This window comes from Myotis davidii, unplaced genomic scaffold (genome assembly GCF_000327345.1).
Source record: "Myotis davidii unplaced genomic scaffold, ASM32734v1 scaffold512, whole genome shotgun sequence".
Lineage (NCBI taxonomy): Eukaryota > Metazoa > Chordata > Mammalia > Chiroptera > Vespertilionidae > Myotis > Myotis davidii.
The window spans coordinates 573,005-594,598 of record NW_006284323.1 but is presented as its reverse complement, the minus strand read 5'-3'; the positions used below and the strand labels follow the sequence as shown (position 1 = coordinate 594,598).

Genomic DNA, 21,594 nt, shown 5'->3' with positions numbered 1-21,594 from the left:
CCTGGCCGGCAGCCACGATGGACCCTATCCATGCACGAATGTCATGCACTGGGCCTCTAGTCAAATTATAATTGAGCAGCAAATATTAGTTACACTATCAAAAGAAAAAAATCACCATCGTTCTCCTTAAAGCAACACTGACATTTATCTCTTAACATTAGCCATTTCTGTACAGCTAGAGTTGTACAGGCAGGAATTGTTATCAAACTGAAAAGGTTTGTTGGCCTGCATGCATTAACGCCCAACCAACCGTGGACAGGAGTTTGCAGCCACAAAAGTAAAGGTTAGTTTTTAAAGAAATGGCGCCACGCCGACTCACAGGTGACCTCAGAGACCTGGCTCACAGAGGATGGGCCATATCGGGGAAAGATCATTAATCACGTGGCTAGGGGAGTCAGATCGGTGCTAGGGTGGAGGGTGGTGGTCATTGCATCTGGTCCCGATGTCAGCCAGGGAGTCATTCTGTCTGGTGTCACATCGATTTGGTTGGTGGGGTCAGTTTGCTTTCCCGGGTCTGGAGCTCAAACACAATCCAAGCCTGGATGTATCTGTCTCTGTGGTCACTGGCGCAGGCTTTGTTCCTAAGATTATCTGACACAGGCCACGGATGGTCCTGGGGGCTTAATGATCAAGGGAGTGCACGTGCCAGGGGCGGGGGCAGGTGAGTCAGGGGCTCCCAGGATGGAAGAGGCCAGGTCGAATCAAAGGAAAGAAGGAGAAAAGGTCAGAGGAGAGAAGATGAGGTTCCATGCGGTGACAAAAATCAGGGGTCACATGGAGACACTGTGTCCCATGCTGATGTGAAGGAGCAATGGCTGTGTGTGGCTTTTTCTCCCTGAGGTGAAAACAGTTATTGCCAATTATTTCACTAATGATTAAGAAATAGCATGAAACCTATCTAATTTTATTAACCAATATTACCCCAATAGATTCAATAACATTCTTTAAAAAGAAATAGCAAAGTGCTTTACAACACAGACTATAAGAGGAACTGATTGTTGTCTTATAGCATAAGTATGGGTTATCGTTATGGGGAAATCAGATAGTCTTTCCTGGGAAGTTTGTAGATATATTTTTTTAAATATATTTTTACTGATTTTAGAGTGGAAGGGAGAGGAAGAGAGATAGAAACATCAATGATGAGAGAGAACCATTGATTGATTGCCTCCTGCACGCCCCCTACTGGGGATCGAGCCCACAACCTGAACATGTGCCCTGATCAGGAATCGAGCCCTGACCTGCTGGTTCATTGGTCCACTCAACCTCTGAGCCACACCAACTGGGCTGTAGGATATTTTATTGCTTTATTTTTGTATGTGAAATATTTCAAATGGAGGCAAACGTTTATAGTTATATGAGGTGAAAATTTACAAAAGAAAGCTAATACTCCCTCAATCTGTCACATGTGAAGAGAAAAATGATAATCAAAGGAAATCTGCTACATTTGTCACATACCAATTTTACGCCAACTCTGTTGCTACAATATAAATACATTGCCTAGACGTAAAAAAATAATTTATGACATTAAATTTTCTAAGTATATACTGACTGTGTAACATACTAAAAACTGCTCATTTAAGCTATTGAACATTTAAAATGGTTTGGACCCTTCAATTAACATGCACACCTATGATCAGCCTTTGCATGAGGTTTCTTCAAGCAAAAACAATCCCTCGCTGACTGCATTTGCGCCTCTCTTTCAGGATCTAGATTTCTCATCACATCCACGGGAGCCTTGTATATTAAAGATGTACAGAACGAAGACGGATTGTATAACTACCGCTGCGTCACGCGCCACAGGTACACGGGGGAGACCCGGCAGAGCAACAGCGCCCGGCTCTTTGTATCAGGTAAAGGCTCAGCCCCCCTCTTTCTGCTCTCCTTTTGCTGGTGTCCCGAGATGGCGCCACCCACCATTTAGAAATTCATGACTAAAATCAAGCCTTCAGGCTTTTCCCCCAAAATATTTTATCAATGTAAGGTCTGTCTTCTCTACAAATCAATACCAATACAATTCAGTACAAATAGAGATATTCCAATAGAGTCATTTCATATTTTGTGAAATTCCAAATCCCTCTGGCGCAATATGAGTTCTCTTTGGAAGACAGCACCTCCTCGCCATACACATTTGTGTGGCCTGTCACTGACAACGCCAGCCGTCACCTCATGCCTCCCACCCTGCCCAGCTGAGGGAGAAGAGCAGGGTCACGTGGAACACACCTGTGGTCCACATGATGCTACAATGTTGGGAAATGAACCATGTCTAAAGGTAAAGGGATGTTCATGCCCGCCCTTCCCCTCCAGGATCTTCTCAGGTGAAGGCAATCTGAGAGCAGTGCCTCCACTCTGACAAATATGCCAGTTTTATGCCCTCTTTGATGGGATTTGCCCTTTGAGAAAGTGTCAGTCTTTAGCATAATCGTCACATTTGGTTCAATATTGGCCCATCTGTCAAACAAATAAGCGCGCAGTGATGCATTAGCCCTCCCTGCAGCAAGCCCGACTGTGAAAGCTCCGTCTTAGCATTAGAAAGTCGAATGCAAAATATCTGACCTTTGCCCTGTAGAATGTAAAATTGGTCCCCGCAGTGACTATAGTAATTGTGTCTGTGGTGGTGCTTTGTGAGGGAGAAGTGATGGATAGTTGCTCAGTGTTTTTTTTGGGGGAAGGGGGGGTCATTAAAACCATTGTCGCCTGGACGCCCGCAATCGTCCCTGACAATGCTCTATCTGGATCTCCCTTCCCCCTGCCCCCAGATAACCAAAGCCCACCTGTTCTTTGAGGCACAGCACCAAAAGATGGCAGAATTAAGTGATTTCTCCTCTGCACTTGAACGTATTTTTCTTATCTTTTTCGTGTCAATTGTTACTTTCTCCTGTGTTATAGTTATTAGGTCTTGGTGCCTCTGTTAAGAAAATTGTTAATGCTAAAAAAGAACATAGTGAGCACATATTACCCTTCTAAAATTCTAAGCTTCGAAAGAAGAAATAAATGAATTTCATTTTAAATCAGATTTATTTTAAAATATACACATGGGGCACACATGGTCAGGGTGGGGACATAGGAACAGCAATATTTTTAATGAGCCCAAACTTCTACTGAAATTAAAACAGAATAAATCCAATGATAAAAGAAAAAAAAAACACATAGATGGCATCAACAAAACCAGGTGATGGAAATGCCCAGAAACTCTTGGGTGGGTATGGGCAAACCACTGACAGAAACAGGCCCCCCGGGATGAGGGGCAGCAGCAGGATCACAGAAGCACTAGATGGTGCGAAGGCCTGTTAGAATCACTATGTATTCACAGAACTGCCAAACAACCAACACATGCTCATCTCCAAAAGCAGAGGACAGTCTTTCCCGTGGAAACCTGGGAAAGTGTGTCTAAGAGCAATCCCAACAGGTAGATAGACCGGCATGGACTGTGAGCTGAAAATGGGTGGGAAAGGCCGTAAATGGCAGTGATCACACAGCTCAGTGGTGGTCTAGGCCCGCAGAGATACTGGAGGTGTTCAGAAAATACTCCTTTCGAAGAACAGATACTCACCCTGAGGGAAACTGCTGGAATTAGAAATCAAATCAGCCAGGGAGAATGCTAATATAACAGAGAGACTAAGCTAGGGTAGCATGGAGACCATAGGAATTCTATCTTACCTGATATAAAATGTTACACAAGAAAAATAGTACAGCCCTAGCCGGTTTGGCTCGGTGGATAGAGCATCGGCCTGTGGACTGAAGGGTCCAGAGTTCGATCTGGTCAAGGGCATGCACCTGGGTTGCGGGCACACCCCCAGTAGGGAGTGTGCAGGAGGCAGCTGATTGATGTTTCTCTTTCATCGATGTTTCTAACCCTCTATCTCTCTCCCTTCCTCTCTGTAAAAAAATCAATAAAATATATTTTTTTAAAAAAAAAGAAAAGAAAAATAGAGCATGACAAGGTGGAGTACTGCCTCAGAAAGCAAGTAGCATAGTGATGTAGGAAGCACATGACCGAAGGTGGGAGCCTTCCAGAGCAGGTATAGCTCTGAGAAAGGGGCTCCGTGTTGAGTTCCTCAGTGGAGACACCAAAGGAAAAAGCTGGGAGAGCTGTCTGTCTCCCTCCCCATCAGGAAGGTTCTTCTAATTAACGAAGAACCCTGTCTCACTTTCACATGGAACAAAGGAAAAAAAGATTCAGCCTCCCACAAATTTATTACAAGAAGATGAAAATGAATCAAATCATGTTTTGACAATTAGAAGTAAAAATTACATACAAATCATGTGAAAACTATAACTTATTATTTGAGAATAATTTAATACTTTGAAAGAGGAGTGTAAGTCAGAATAAAGAGTTCATTAAAAATGACTAAGCAACATGAATCTGTGAAACAAAAAAAATGGCGTAATTTAGAAAAAAATGAAAAATTAGAAGGAATGCATCAGAGAATAGACATAACAGAAAGCATAATGTGGGAAATAAGGGAAAAAATGAATATAGGGTACATAATGGATAATACCAAGACTTTATTAGCGTTGTGGTAACATAAGGAAAATCTTTTTGTAAAGAAACATAGTTAATAAACTGAAGATTAAGTGATGACGTTTAAATGCAGTGCTATTGTTTGGTTGTATTACTTCTATGTGTGACCAAGTGTCACCGCAAAAGCCTGTCGCAAGCATGCTTAAAATGTTACTTAAAATATAACAGAAATGCACCTTCCTTTTTTATAAAATAGTGTTATTGAGATTCAATTTACCAGTTTTAAACTTCGCCCATTTTAAGACTACAATTCAGTGATTTCAGTCAAATGTATAGAGTTGTCATTTAATTTTAAAACATCGCCACCATCCAAAAAGGTCCCTGCTGTCTCTTGTCAATTCCATTTCCCAGCCCCAGCCCCAGGCAAGCACTATCTACTGTCTGTCTTTACAGGTCTGCATTTTCTGCATGTTTTAGATAAACTGAATCATGCAGTATGTGGCTATGTATCAAGCTTCTTCAACGTAATCTTTTGAGGTTCATCCATATTATACTATGTATCAGTATTAATTTTTTTTTATTGCTGAGTAGTATTCCATTTTGTGTACATACACATTTGGTTTGCTCACTAAAGGATGGACTGCTAGATTATTTTCGTATTTTAGCTGTTATGAATAAGCATGCTATGAACATCTGTGTACAAGTCTTTGAGTGAACGTAGGTTTTTACTTGTCTAGGGTAGATACCTAGGAAGGGAACTTTAGGGCCTTATGGTAAATTGAATTTTAACATTTTAAGAAACTGCCAAACTGTTTTCCAAAATGGCTGCCCCGTTTTACATTCCCATCAGCAATGTCTGAGGGCTCCACTTTCTTTTCACAGCCCCACTTATTTGTGTTTTTTTATTGTCACCATCCTAGTGGATGTGCAGTAGTATCTCACTGTGGTTTTAATTTGCATTTCCCTACTGGCTAATGATACTGAGCATTTCCTATGTGTTTCTCAGTCATTTTTATATCTTCTTTGGTGATATATCTAATCAAATACACTGCCCATTTTTAAAATTATATTGTTTCATCTTAACCTAAAGTTGTAAGGGTTCTTTGTACTTTTTGGATATGTCTTTTATCAGAAACATAATATGAAAATATGTTTTTCCAATATGTTGCTTCTCTTTTAATGATGTCTTTGAAAGTGTAAATTAATTTTTATGAAGTTTAATATACTCATTTTTGTTGCTTATGCTCATTATTTGTGGTGTTGTGTCTAAAAACTTCATCAAATTCAAGGTCATGAAGATTTTTTTCTAAACTGTTCTTCTAAAAGTTTTATAGTTTTAGATCTTACGTTTAGATCTATGGTCCATTTTGAGTTAATAATTGTAAGTGATGTGAGCTAAAGCTCAAAGTTCTTTTTAATATGGATATCCAGTTATCCCAACTAATCTTTGTAAAAAGTCGTTTGAATTATACAGCACTATCTTGAACATATTTGAGAAATTTCTATCAATAACTAGTTTTCGACAGAATTAAAATGTTTAAAGTGCAGTCTTGGGCATTGTTTTTTATGGCTAGCCTTGGAAGTGAGAACCTTTTGTTTCCTGAGATTGTAGGCTTGTCCCGCAAAATGTTTTTATTAGCTATACCACCAAAGGAGGGTGACAGTTTGCTTGTATCACCTTCTCCTACCCTAATCCTATCTCCTATTTTAAGAAAAATGACAGATTTTGTAACTACTTAATAAGAAGCTAACTTGTTCTTCAAAATAACACTTCTAAAAAAAATATGTTTTTTATTGATTTTGAGAGAGAGAAAAGAAAGAGAGGGATAGAGAGATAGAAACATTGATGAGAGTCATCGATTGGCTGCCTCCTGCACACCCTCTACTAGGGATCAAGCCTGTAACCCTGGGCTTGTCACCTGACCAGGAATTGAACCTGTGACCTCTTGGTTCATGGGTCAATGCTCAACCACTGAACCTCACTGGCCAGTCAAAACAACACTTTTTGAAGTTGTCTGTAATGTCCTCCAGGAAGTGGAATGAAGCCCTATGGTCCAGGCTGACAAAGGCCCCATGTCTGACATTGTGGCTCTTTATGTTTGTAATCCATCTGAAGGCCACAGTCTAACATGTGTGTGAATGTAATTATTTACTACAGAATCCTTCAGTTAAGGAAGGATGGAACTTCAGAAGAGTCCTGGAGACTCCATCACAGATTCCTGTGGAGGTGATCTAGGTCCCCTCATCATACCCCATGAGAACATTCACACTGTTCTCCTGAGGGACTAGAGAAGTGAACAGAGCTGCAGGTTTGTCAAACATTTCTATGTCTGTGATTATCAGAGAAAGCTCCGGAAATTCCAGCTGAATGCTTTTGTTCTGTTTTCATCCATGCTCGCTGTCTGCCCCCGGTGGCTGACTTCAGAATCTCAGCATTTTAAAGACCTTTCTAGATGGTTCTGCCTGAGTAAGAGAGAGGATCCAGGCCTTTGCTTTGGGTTTACTGCAGGTGGACCAAGACAGCCGTAGCGAAGAAAAGGCAGTGTCAGGACTCCACATCACTTTTGTAATGTCCTTGTGGAATCCAGTGTAGCCCTCCTGCTGTTCTGAACAGGAAGAATTAGGAGAGAGGGCAAGTCAGAGTCACTGAGTTTTATTTCTAACATCCAGCCAGCCTGCAATCTCTGTTTTCACACTCTTGGCGTAATCCCTGAGACCATTAGTTCCTCAAAGCAAGCTTGGACACTCAGCTTTCCCAGATCTTGAGAACATGGTATTCTTTTCCTTATTTGGCTCAAGAATATAATCTGGGCCAAACATCATTGGATAGAACAGCTAATCATGCACTGTTTATAAGCTTTTAATAACAGGGCAATATTATAATTAATAATATGGAAACTCCTTTTTTTTGTTTTAACCATTCAGATTTTGCCAACCCTTGATTGTCTTCATTCCTTTATCTCACCTCAGACATCATCTTCTCAGAGAGATTGTTCACTCCTAAAGCCTCCTCACTCCCCACCCCAAACACATTCACCTGCACTCACTCCATCATCCCATTTCGTCCCTTCTTTGCACTTACACAGGCTAAATTATCTTTATGTATTTGTTTACTAATACGTTGCCTGCTGCCTCACACACACTGGCCCAACTAGAATGTCAGCTCTGTGAGGGCATCCTTGCCTGTCTTTGTCACCTTGCCTGTCTTTGTCACCTTGCCTGTGTCTTTAATGCCTAACGCTGGGCTGGTTCCCGACGTGGGGTTCAAACAATATTTGTGAAATAAATAAATGCAACACCTCCAGATTTAATAGTTCTGTGTAAAACTCCTTTTGTGACATAAAGTTTACTAACGTTAAACAACTATTTATGTTACTGTCACTCTCTTGAAAGGGAAAGTCGGACATTCACTGGTTATAAGAAGACCCAATTCTTGGCCTATGGGGCCACTCCTGTTGAAGCTTGCTGACTCCGAAGTTCTTAGTATTTAGTACCTTTTCTGCTTCAAACTTTTACAAATTCTGAGCAGAAGAAATGTATATAATTGGTATGACATATAGAATTTCAACTATGCAGAGGGTTCTGTGATGTTAATGATCACTTCAGCTCTCCTCCTTCACTATGTCTAAGAGTTTTTCTTCTTTCTGCAGACCCCGCGAACTCAGCCCCGTCCATACTGGATGGGTTTGATCACCGCAAAGCCATGTCAGGGCAGCATGTGGAGCTGCCTTGCAAAGCGCTTGGGCACCCTGAGCCAGATTACCGCTGGCTGAAAGACAACATGCCCCTGGAACTTTCTGGAAGGTTCCAGAAGACCGTAACGGGGCTACTCATTGAGAATACTCGTCCCTCAGACTCAGGCAGCTATGTGTGTGAAGTATCCAATAGATACGGAACTGCTAAGGTGATAGGCCGCCTGTACGTGAAACGTAAGTTGGGCGGTAACTTGTGATGGTGAAGTTGGCTGGTGGGGCTCTTGTGACAGGCTGACCACGGGCTTTCTCTGTAGCACCCCATCAATCTTCACAGCGGGCCTGCTGAGACCATTATTGGCCCCACTTTGCAGATGAGGATATTGATGCTCAAATTGTTCAAGGGTTACACACACAGCTGGAGAGTTTGGAGCTTAGGACTGAATCCAGGTCTGTCTGATTCCCACTCCCCCAATTCCAAGATTTCCATCAGGCCCCAGGTTACATCTCCAAGATAGCGTTGCCCAGCTGTTGAATGAAGATCGGCTAGTCTCAGTGAAAATCAATGGGACCGGGGCACGATTGGGCTGTCACACACGCAGATCAAAGTGCTTGTCCTCGGCCTGTTTCAGATGCTTCTTTAAATTTCTAAGTGTGGCTGTAATCAGCAGAAATACCAGGCTGTAAACTATTCAAATAGTAGACTTGGACACAATATTATAGATCATTTAGTCCAAGGATGTGGATATATTTAACCTCCTGTTGATTGATGGGGACTGCGTTGAGGACCGTGTGGAGAGGGGTGCTGAAGGCAGACTGGTAGGAAAGGGGGTGTGATCACAGGGGGAAGCACTCCAATCCAGGTAAACACCTTCAGTTTTACTCCTGTGGAAACCAAGTCAAAATGAGATACCCAAGATGCCATGGAGCTGCAGGGCTTCAGTCAACACAGTTGCCAATAGATAGCATTACATATGTCTGATTCGATGGACTGAACTGAACAAACCGAATCGCTAGAGTCTGACACTGAAAGGGAGGCACTGTCTTGCCTTGGCTTTCCCCAGCCCCGTGCCTAGTTACGGAGCGCTTCTTCGGGGTCACCCTGCGTGTAGACCGCTTTAGCCCAATCCCAGCCCAAGACAATATATTTAAAGTAAACATCCCAGGACTGTCTGGAACCGGCAGCCAAGGGTGAGTCCTGCAAATACCATTCAAACTTGCTTAGGCTGGGAGTAGAAAGAAATGGAACTTATATACTAGTAACTGCACAGTTATATTTCTGTTGCTGAAGAAACCTGTGCGTGAAATTATGAAGCATTGAACATCTAGTAAGAATTATTCCCACTGGCTCAAAGTCTCCTCTGTGTTCAAACATGTTTTATGGCTTTCTATTTTCTGTTGAATAAAGCTTATATCTTAGGAGATTATCTAAAGCATCGATTGCCAACATTTCAGACCTCAGGGACCACTGGTTGGTGACCGCTGATCTAAAGCATCTCAAGTGAACCTGCCATATTTCCCATAGTTTTTTTTTCCCAAAAAATATACACCTGCTACATCTTCTCCCTCTCCCCTGTACAAACCCATTCCTTTCCCATTGCAGGTCATGTTGCTCCCTCCACATCGAAGATGGGTTTCAAATACTTGAATGTCTAAGACCTCCCATCTTTCTATGTTCAATGCATTGTCCTTTCCCAAAGATATTCCCTGCCCCACCCCCACCCCCAATCTTCTGTTCAACTCCGAGTATTGTATTGCTTTCTCTGTAAAGGCATTGATCTCTGTGTACATTTTAAAAATTATGAAGTCTTCATTCGGAGTGTATGTTTTCATCATTGTACTCTTCAGCCACCTTGGACAGGTTCTCAAATGCCTCTTGAATGTTCCCACCCTCCCTTCTGACTTCTCCTTTGTTTTTCTCTCCTCTTAACAAAAAGCATGGCCTATCGAACTGTTTCTGTAATTTCTTTTTCTCTTGCTTCCAAATCAGGGCCCCTCTCTATTGGATCTATTCTCTTCCTTTGCTGCTCCCTCTTACCCTCATGGCTTCCAATTCGGAAATAGCCGAGTGTAAATGTTTAGCCTCTGCTTCCTTTTTGAGGGTCAGTGGAGCGAGTCTCCCAATCCCATAGCAGATGTATAGCTGGCACTTCCACAGATCACTGTCCCAAACCAAACTTGCCACCATCTCTACCTTGTAAAGGGGGCCCCTTGTTATTCCAGTTGTCTTCCCCCTTAAGTCACCTTCCACTGTGAACTTTAAGCCCTTGATCCTCTTTAAGGCTTTTCTTTCTCTGGCCAAGTCCTGCCAAGTCCTAGAGACCGTCTCTCAGTATTTCTCAGCTGCGTTCTCCACTTCTCCACCTCTGCCCTAGCTCAGAGCCAGCCCTCGCTGTGCCTCAGCCGCGCATTTGCGATGCCTCCTTTCTGACCAGTTTTCCACTCTCGTGTGTCCATCACAATAGAACGAACCATTTCTCCTAAAAACGTGTCTGACTGTAGCACTCACTTGCTGAAAATTCCAGGAAGCTTTCTTACGTTCCCTCTGGTTTAATTCCCAAATCTGGAGGCTCTTTGCAATCTTGTCCCGGATGCCCTTGTCATTTTTCTCCATGATTCCCCTTCAGAGACCTTGGGTTGCATCCAGACTCTCAGAGACCCTTCCCGAGGCCCCGCTGGGCTCCCTGCCCTAATGCAGGCGAGCCCAGTCTCCCCAATGCCTCTGCCTCAGCTCTATCCACGCTGATATCTGAGGGCCTTCTACTGACCCTCCGCCACGTATAATATGTCTCTAATGCACTATTTTGGTTACTATATTCATTCTTGTATTTGTCTAATCCACCTAGAAGCCTAAACTTCTTGGAACCAAAGACTTCACAGCATGGAGAGAATCGAGCAGTAGGAGTAACTGGGGTTAAAAACTGTTTTGTTTTGTTTTTGCCATTTACTTGTTGAGTGGATTTGGTTAATTAACTTTTTTTGAGTAGCCATTTCCTGCCGGGGTTCTTGTCCCAGCATCAAGAAGGCTTCAGGAATCTGGGGAAGGGGCTGTGCATAGATGACCTAGGAATCTAGAGACTAATAAAGAGTCCAGAGACGAAATATAATTTTTAGATTAAGATGCCCTTTAGCTGTCTGGCAGCCACAGTCAATTTAATGTATCCTCTTCAGGTTTGGGGAAATGCCTTTAGCCATGCCCAGATGAAGCCCTGCTGGTATGCTAGAATTGGTCTACAGCAATTTCCTCTTCTGCAAAGTGGAGATTTAAAAACAAAACAAAACAAAACTTGTAGGATAGTGGGGGGCCTGACTTAAATATCATACAAAAGATGTTTGCTACCTTCATGGCACATGCGATTTGTACTGCAAGTGCTATTCATCTTTGCCTCACCTGTGACTTTAAGCCCCCCCTTGGTATACACATGTTCAGTAAATGCTTGCTAGCTTGAGTTGGGTTTGTTGAATGAAAATGTAGGACATCGAGATTGAGATTTCCAACCCTGTCCAAGCCAGTTAGCCTCGTGTTAAACAGACAAACAAACAGAAACCTGTTTCATGGTCACAAATGCTAATGTCAGCCTGTCTCCGTATAGCTGGCATTGGCCCTGGTTAGGCCACATAAGGGATGTGCGTGAGTATATGTGTGTGACAATGGCCCAGAGCAAACCCATCCTGCCTCCTTGAGACAAGGCCAATAGGATTTAAATATTCAAATATTTCTGTCCTTCCTGGTAACCAGCGCATCACATTTCTTATTGTCAGTGGGCTAATACTCATACATATTCAATGGAAAAGCAATTTGACCAACATTAGTCTATTTGCTACCTAGAGGGAGAAGTAAAAAAAAACAAAGAAAAAATAATAAAGAGGTGAGGGCATGAGTGGGGGGAGGATGGGAAGGGGGTAATGAGGGAATAAGGACACATATGTATGATCTTAATTAATAAAGAAATTTTAAAGAGAAAGTGTTATTAACTATAATAATAATAATAATAATAGAGAACAGCAGCACAGAGGCTGTTGCAGCCACAATGCTGTACCCTCACACAAAGGTCAGTGGGGGGCGGGGGAGGGGGGGAAGGAACATATGCAATACTTCAACAATAAAGAATTTTTTAAAAATCAGAAACAAAAAAGAATAGAGGCAGTGTGCCTGCCATGACACGCCTGCATTGCCAAGAGTCCCGCATGCTGTTGAGATGCTATGTGCATGTGTGATATTTTCACCTCCTTCCTCCTCTCTGACCCCATTCTTCAGAGCCACTGAAAGCCACCATCAGCCCCAGGAAGGTGAAGAGCAGCGTGGGCAGCCAGGTGGCCTTGTCCTGCAGCGTGACCGCAAGTGAGGACCAGGAGCTCTCCTGGTACCGCAACGGTGAAATCCTCAACCCTGGGAAAAATGTGAGGATCACAGGGATCAACCACGAAAACCTTATCATGGATCACATGGTCAAAAGTGACGGGGGCGCGTACCAGTGCTTTGTGCGCGAGGACAAGCTGTCCGCTCAAGACTTTGTGCAGGTGGTCCTTGAAGGTCAGTGGGCCTCGGTACGGGTTCGGCCGCAAAGAGCCCGGCCCCAGAGCACTCCCAAGGAAGGACCCGGGGTGGCCCAGTGCTGCTAGCTCCCAGTTTTCACTTCCTTTACCTCTCTGACCTTTATTCCCATCTATACCTTTCTATCTATCCGACCAGCTGATAACTCTACCTGATTTTTCAAGATAAATCCATCAAGTAAAAGGATAGGTTCTGAGGAAATAAAAATCGTGCACGGTAGAAGGCACATAAGGAATGTAATTTAACATGAAGTCAGTGAACATGAACGCTGCCCACTCTCATGTTTCGAAGTTGTCTCTGAAACTTAGAAACTGACGGTTTATTTGACAGTTCAGCATCCTCTAGGGCAGTGGTTCTCAACCCTCTGGGATTTAAATACAGTTCCTCATGTTGTGACCCAACCATAAAATTATTTTCGCTGCTACTTCATAACTGTAATGTTGCTACTGTTATGAATCATAATGTAAAGATCTGATATGCAGGATGGTCTTAGACGACCCCTGTGAAAGGGTTGTTCATCTGCCAAAGGGGTCGCGACCCACAGGTTGAGAACCGCTGCTCTAGGGAGGGGGAACCTTTTCCTGCCAAGGGCCATTTGGATATTTAGAACATCGTTCGAGAGCCATACAAAATTGTCAGCTTAAAAATTAGCCTGCTACATTTGGTCAAACGTTTAATTAACTCACCCCTAATGCCTTGGCAGGACCAGACCAAATGATTTTACAGGCCTTATCCGGCCCGTGGGCCAGATGTCCCCCACCCCTGCTAGGCCAGGGTTTCCCAGGAACGCTCTTTTTGGAAGGAGGTAGGATTTTAGCCACACCTCTGGCCTCTACCCACCAGATGCTAGTAGCACCTTTCTACCAACTGTGACAGCCAAGGATGTCAGCTGTCCCCTGGGGTGCAAAGTAGCCCCATTGAGAAGCACAGCTTTAGTGGCAAAACGCAGGGCACTATTTCAGTGTTGTGCTTGATGGAGAGCAAAATGGCGTTGGGTTCGTAGGGCTGTCCCTGGTGGGGTCCAAATATCCAAAGATCTAGGTGGATGGAATGTCAGGAATTTCCTGGTGGCATGATGACGGGTTTTAGGTATGTTTCATTGTTGTTGTTTTATTTAACTGCCTCCTGGCATCTTCAAGCTCATCTCTCTGCCAGGAAAGGAGCTATGTTCACATGTTCAAGGAGACATGTGTTTATCACCAGATAACTGAGCTAGCTTTTATCTGTACTTGTGTGTGTCTTGTTGGAAACTGGGCCTTTCTATATCATTTAAAACATATCTGTTTTTAATTAATAAAATAGCCACCTGACTTTCATGTATCCTCAAGGGAGAAAAACATTTATGTATGAAGAAAAGTTTAAATATGTCTTGGGGCTAACAGAGTATTTCTGTAATTTCTTCTTTAACCTTAGTCAGTTTGTAGGAAGAAACAGGCTTAGCATGACATTCTTATTTTGATTTAAGCGTTTACTTGAGGACAAGGGGATTTTTAAACCAGAGATGAAACGAGCCGAAGGCACGCTACTCAGGTGAAAGGCCTGCCACTGTGTGCCACGGGATAATTAAGTGCAGAAAGTAATCAGTGAGCACAGAGCTGGGTGCTTAATGATGCTGCACTGTGGTTCTGACACAGTCACTATTTTTAGACTCTTTGTAGAAAAGGCAGCGGTTACCTTTCGAGGCCCAGTTACCGTGGCAACCCTCTGCGAGCCTAAGAAAACCCAAAGAGCATATTGATAATCCATAATGATGTCGAAAGGGTTCAGGTTATCACGGAGTGACAGCCAGAAAGATTTCAAAGGCACTCAGGTCTCCCTGGGAAATTAATGTCGGCTTTCATCTCCAAAAAGCCTGTCACTCGGATAAAAAGGGGGAGAGGAGCACACGGAGCATCCTCACGGGTGTATGTGCCGCATGTCAGCTCCCATTCAGGGCCAGAAGCGTCATGTTATTTTTCTCTCTTCTGAGAGATGGCCGTGCTAATGTAGAGAAGGAGAGAGAGAGGGAACCACAAGTGCATATCCAGTGTCTGCCTTAAAACAGCATCTAACTAGTATCCTCAGATATAAGCTCCTATTATTATCAATGAAATCGCTGTGGATTCACATAAATGTAAAATCTCTCAATACCCTGAACTAAGAATGGCCATCGATGTCATGCAGACTTAGAGAGTATTTTCTATGTGGCCAAAGAACCTGGCATGGAAATCTAACATAACTGGAATCTAATATTTACACGGCCAAGATAAAACCAGAATGGCTGGAAAAATGAAATAACAAAAAGTAAAAGAGAAAGAATGAGAACAGGTCTTATTTCTGGAGATGATACAATAGCATGTATCAGACTAAATAACCTGTAAGAAGATAGAAATTATGAACTTTGGGACAAGCAAAACTATATGCAGACACTAAAGATCTATCTAAAGGTAGGTGGAAAGGATGTGGCCCTCAAAAGAAGTGAAAAGATTAAGTGATACCTACATTGACACCCCATTTCCTCTGAAGACATTCACCAGTCTTGTGGGATTGAGATGTAGAAGGACAGAGGTCTGGGCTGTTGAATCATCTGCAAATAGAGGGAGGCTAGTGGAGAGTCCAAGAAGGAGGAAATAACAGTAGTGAGTCTTAAAATATGAAAACAAACTTCCTTGAAAAACTTGTTTGACACCTGAACTGCAAAAATTTGAAGGAGAATCCAAGTATACCATAAAAATAACTAGATGTCCAAAGCAAACAAACGAACAAAAAATAGGATACTGGGCCAGAGGTCAAAAGACAAAATAGGGAATAGAAACAGAACCTGAGAAGATCCAGGTACAGTGGGGCCTTGACTTACGAGTTTAGAATTTAATTCGTTCCAAGACCAAGCTCGTTAAGGAGCTCATTAACTCAAATTACTCTGTCAACTCAATGCAAAAAATCGGCCGAGAGACAGCTGGTATCTCAAAAAACTCGTTAGTCAGGACACTGGTAAGTCAAGGCCCCACTGTATTAGAATTTGCAAACCAGTACTCTAAAGCTATTCAAAATGTATTCAATAACTTAAAGGAAAATTTGAGCATAATGAATGGACATATGGGTAGACTAGCAGAGAAATGGAAACTATAAAATGAAACAAAAAAGGAATGGAAAAATTCACTGTGTTGGCTTTAATGGAAAAATTGCAGAAGCAAGAAGAAAGGATGAGTGAAATTGGAGATAGAGTAAAATTAATTATCTAATCTGAGGCACATAGGAAAAGAGGACTCCAAATGAAATTTGCAGAGCCTCAGTGACATGTGAAACATATAATTATAGGCACAGAAAAATAGGAGTCATAGAATGAGGAAGAAAATATTTGAAGAAATAATGGCGATCATTTCTAGAAATCTGGTATAAAAAAATACCATTACTGAGCTAAGAAACTTAGCAAACCCCAAGAAGAACAAATACAAAGATTACCACATGCAGGTACATCAGAGTAAAGCAGATGAAAATCAAAGAGAAATAAAACATTTTATAGTCCCTGCAAAGACATTTTCAGCTAAATACATCCCAGAAGCCTCTGTTGAACTGGAAGGTCAAATAAGATAATGTCCACGCTCCCAAGAGCTGGTTGTGTAGGGAGAATAACAAACAGAATGATGTCTAACTTCTCTGTCAATTAAATGCAGAGCATGTTGGGGCGGTGTCTGCACTGTTCCCAGGCCCTTCATTTTAATATCCGGAAGTTCTTGTTTTCACCTTGCACAGTTAAAGTAAGAAGTTTGCAATCCAAGGACACTGAAATAGGCTATGTATGAATACATCTGGGAAAGGCCCAGACCTCAAAGGCCTTCTCCAGCCGCCCAAGACATGAATTGGAATGAGGTTGAGATTCAGGAATTTGCAAATGAAGAGATGGTAGAGAGCTACAGGGAAGCACCTGGTGCAGCTCCCCCAATGAGAACCCCGAACCCTACACAGCTGGTCCAGTTGGCCACAGAAGTAGGCTGCAAGGTTTGGGTGATGGGTACCTCTTTCTTCCGGAGGTTTTGAAAATGTTAACAGTTCTTTTTCTGTGATGGAATTTAAAACTATCTTCAGTTTTGTTTCCCACATTTGTTTTGCTTCTATTTTTTAATAATTAATATATATAGGGTGTCCCAAAATTCACGCAAGATTTGCAATTGGATTGAATTGCAAATCTTGCGTGGATTTTGGGACATCCTATATAAATAAAACTTTTAAAATAAAAATTAAAAAATAAATGTTTGTTAATCATCATCTTCCATATAGGTAAACCCTTAAAATGAACACAATTTTTAAAAATTTCCTCCAGCAAGGTTTATTACTAGACTCAGAAATCCTGTTTCGTGTGGTCACAATTATGTCAAAGTGACCTATTTCTGCCTAGAAAAATAGTGTCACCATGTTGATTTATGTGCCCGAGGCTGACAGGCCTCCTGGTAACGTTTGACTTATACGTTTCTCTTTAATATGCATGTCTCTCTCTCTCTTTCTATGGAGAGCCATATAAAATAATAACAGGCATCTGTGATTACTACCACATAATAATACAATATGTGGTAATTAGTCCTTATATGTAATAGAAAAACAATGGAAGATGAAACTTGGGTCTTTGTTGAAAATACGGGATATTCCTTTGGAAACTTCCCTAGGGTTAAGCTCCTAGTTTGTGGGGGACAGTCTTGGGTTGTGTCTGTTCTCCTAGCATAATTGTCCATGGTACCCATTATATTCTAAAAAATGTCCCAGGCCGGATGATAAATGATATGGCCACCTCACTTGAGACACTTACAGAGATATTTAATAGATGCCAGAAGGGTCCGACTTTATTTAGTTTCTACCCATTAACAGGGTCTTCATGGAAATTTACATGCACTTATTAATTGTCATTAAAACTATACAAGATTATTTTGTATGAGAAAATGAAGATGAGGTCATCAGTCTCTCTCTCTCTTTCTTTTATTCCTCTAACTCCTGTTGAGCTATCCCCAATTAACTGGGCAGAGTGGGAAGCTGCAGTGAGGGTTTGGGGTATAGGTTTCCTCTATGCTATGGCTTTGGGTGGACACACCCAGTTTTGAATTGTAGACTTCTAGGGAGCTGACATTGTTTAACATGAATACCTGGGTTGTATCATCATTCTTCTTCTTACGAAAGTTAGGGAATATATGTGATTTATTAAAGTTCGCTAATGCTGTGCTGACCTATTTTGAAAGTGAAGTCTAGTTCTGATTGGAATCTAGTTTTATCAGTAAAACCAGAGTTTTTTGTAGTGTTAATAACCACTACCTCTGCTTCCCAATCATGAAATAGTCGTACTTGGAAGTGGCTTCGTTATCGGTATGTGCCACTTGCTTCCATGATTTGTCTTCCTGCAGATGGAACTCCCAAAATTATTTCTGCCTTCAGCGAGAAAGTGGTGAGTCCAGCGGAACCCGTCTCCCTCATGTGCAACGTGAAGGGCACGCCGCTGCCCACGATCACGTGGACCCTCGACGATGACCCAATTCTCAAGGGGGGCAGTCACCGCATCAGCCAGATGATCACGTCGGAGGGGAACGTGGTCAGCTACCTGAACATCTCCAGCTCTCAGGTCCGAGACGGGGGCGTCTACCGCTGCACCGCCAACAACTCGGCCGGCGTCGTCCTGTACCAGGCGCGAATAAACGTAAGAGGTGCTTGTCAAATCAGCTCCTCAAAAAAAACACATATAAGTCATGGTAGTGGAGAAGAAGGGCTCTGCATGCGCCAAGCTGGGGCCTGGAATGCTGAAACGGAGTAGCTGGCCCCTCCCATCTCCCCCTTCCTTCCCGCTCAGGAATGGCCCTGGCCCAGATCATGTTGGAAATCACATTTTGGTTTCTTTAGTCACTTGTTCTCCTGTTTTACTCTCCGACGTGTTCACATGACCTGTCCTTTCCTGGTTTGTGCTCTGCATGCTCTCCTCCCTCCTCCTCTGCTGTTCTCCGACGCTCACGGGGAACCTTCACGGACATGGTGTTAACTTACACTCACGGTGACGCGTGGCCTAACCGCCATCGTCATCATCTGTAGAGAGTTACGCCGCTGAGTCGCAGAAGGAGCATGCTTCTTCAGTGCAGGCTAGTTTTTATTGGTTAAGTTGCCTTCTGTCATATCATTCAAAACGCTTTAATCGAAGTAGTTGATAGTTACAGCATTTCACACGCATTCAGTTCATTTGGAAGTCACGAAACTACAAGGAAATGAGACCCTCTTAGAGAAGATGACAAATGCAGAACAATGAATTGAAAAAGATGTCCTTACAGGAAAATAACCTACGTTTTTAACTCAAGGAAAAGTGCGCCCGTATCCGCACGTAAGATGTACCCTCCAATTATTTTCAAGAGCTTCTTTGTGTCTCTCTAGGGCCTGCAAGTATTCGACCAATGAAAAACATCACCGCCATCGCGGGCCGGGACACGTACATTCACTGCCGTGTGATTGGCTATCCGTATTACTCCATCAAGTGGTATAAGAACTCCGATCTGCTTCCTTTTAACCATCGCCAAGTGGCGTTTGAGAACAACGGGACTCTGAAACTCTCAGATGTGCAGAAGGAAATTGACGAGGGAGAGTACACGTGCAACGTGCTGGTGCAACCACAGCTCTCCACCAGCCAGAGTGTCCACGTGACAGTCAAAGGTAAGGCTGGTCTCCTCTCTGTCCCCACTCAGCTCACCATCACTTAGCACAGCCATTTCAACAATTAGGAGTGGGTTCTAATAATCTGCATATTTAGAAAAAGACAGTTATATTCCTCAGTTATAAAGACTGAGGGACAATAGATTGCATTAGATGCCCTGTGTGGTATTTTAAAATTTTTCAAATTTTTATTTATTGATTTGAGAGAGAGAAAGAGAGAGAGTTTTGTTATTCCACTTACTTATGCATTCATTGATTGTTCTTATATGTGCCCTGACGGGAGATCAAACCTGCATCAGGACAGTGCTCTGACCAACTGAGCTACTCACCCAGGTCTCTTTTACTTTGTTTTGTTTTCTTTACTATCACTTCTTCAGAAGCTCTGTGGTCCATATAGCTTTCCTTTCATTTGAATTTCCAGCTTGGTGTTCCAGACATGTGTTCTTAATATTACCCTAGAAAAAAACAAAACACATTATTGCCCTGAATATCTAGTTGTCTGACCGATAATTTTAAAACATTTTTCTTTTCCTAAAAACTCCTAAAAGTGTGTTATTTTAGACTCCAGCTGCAACAAAATTTTTCTCTTTTTTTTGCTTGAAACTTTGAATTTTATTATGTGCTACAAACACAATCAGTTATAATCATCATAAGAGCAACAGACTCATTTTTTTCTTTTTTACAGAAAAATGCCTGCCAATTCTACAAGCCTGAATAACTATAGTTTTTAGGTAGCCATTCTTTAAAGAACAGATGGAATTCCATCAAATAAAAAGTGGCTAGTTGAGCTTGTAACTCAAACAAGTGCACGAGTACTTGGATTCCCACTCAGGAGGCAGCAGACATGCTTTATGCATTATTTTCATTTTGTTAACACAGAACAGAGAACATTATAAAATGACACGAATTCAAGGGTCAAGATTTATTAAAATTATTATTTTTTGTTTGTTTCATCAAGTGTCCTTAAATAAAACTAGTTTAAAAACATAGCTGGGGGTGTGCAGTAGTAAACAGTACATGACGACTCACATATTTTGGTGTCACTGCTGTGGTCTGTACTGAGGCCCTAGCAGTCTTACCCCATGACTTTTGCACAACTGTGCCAATGTCAACACAGTGAGAAAGGCAAATCATGTGTCTTAGTATTACAATGGAAATGGTTGTCTTCTTGAAAACCCCCCAAAGGGGTCTCAGTCATCCCCGGGGGTACAAACTACATTTGTCTTTTTGAAAATATGTATTCCAGTGATAAATATTTAGATTATTTCTAATATTTAGCCATTCTGAATGATGCATCAAACAAACTATTTTTATGCATTAGCCTTTATCTGCTTTTAAGATTAGTTCTTTCAGAAAAATTGCCAGAAGTATGGCCATTGGATAGACATAAATATTTTAATTTTAGTATTTTAGAGGACACAAACTCAAGCAAAGGCCATTTGAATAATTAACTTATATTCTTCAAATTTTCCAGGCCAGCATAAATTGATACATTAATCTTGATCCCTTTGATTTTAAGTGACAGAAACCAAATCAAACTAGCTTGTGCCCCATAGGAGAATTTATTGGCTCTTATGATCAATACGTCTATGATTTTAGAAAACAATTTAATCAAATGGTGTGTTGTTTTTTTTTCAGGAGTTTTTTTCTTTTAGGCATATAATATGCAGTATATACATTTTCAGCTCCTTTGCAAGGACTGCAAAATAAAGAATTATATCATTTAGTACAGTCTTTCCTTATAGTTATCTGGTGAGAAATGGCTGGTGATGGGTACTGTTTTGGGACTTGAGATTTGCAGTATTTAACAAGGTGGTCAGGGAAGACTTCTTTGAGAAGGTGAGATTTAAGAAAAGATGTAAAAGAGTTCAAGATAGCCAAACAGATATCTGGGGAAAGAACATTCTAGACAGAGGGAACAGATAGGACAAAACAGTCAGAAATGTGCCTGGAAAGCTTGAGGAATAGCAGGGAGGCTGGTGAGGCTGGACCAGAGTGAACGAAGGGAGCAGTTGGGGGGTGGTGAGAATTAATGGGAGATAAGGTTAGAATGAGCAGGGTCATTTGCCATGCAACTAGTACCCCAGGCTTGGGCTATAAGGACTTGAGCTTTTCCTCTCAGTGAGATGGGGAGATTTACCAGATGATTTTAAATAGAAGTCATGTGGACTGACCTAGGTCCTGTGCTGAGAATTACACTAGCAGGCAAGAAGGGACAAGCAGACTGGCCTGTT

At 42.0% G+C, this 21,594-nt stretch overlaps 1 protein-coding gene across 1 annotated transcript in view; it reads left to right on the top strand.

Annotated features, from left to right (window-relative positions):
- DSCAM (Down syndrome cell adhesion molecule) overlaps window positions 1-21,594 on the top strand; it is a 476,284-nt gene that overhangs the window by 293,810 nt on the left and 160,880 nt on the right. Inside the window, exons 4-8 of the mRNA XM_006754318.2 lie at window positions 1,704-1,850; window positions 8,113-8,391; window positions 12,413-12,688; window positions 18,076-18,372; window positions 19,085-19,360. Of these exons, the coding sequence (XP_006754381.2) occupies window positions 1,704-1,850; window positions 8,113-8,391; window positions 12,413-12,688; window positions 18,076-18,372; window positions 19,085-19,360 (1,275 nt within the window). The remainder of the gene's footprint in view (window positions 1-1,703; window positions 1,851-8,112; window positions 8,392-12,412; window positions 12,689-18,075; window positions 18,373-19,084; window positions 19,361-21,594) is intronic.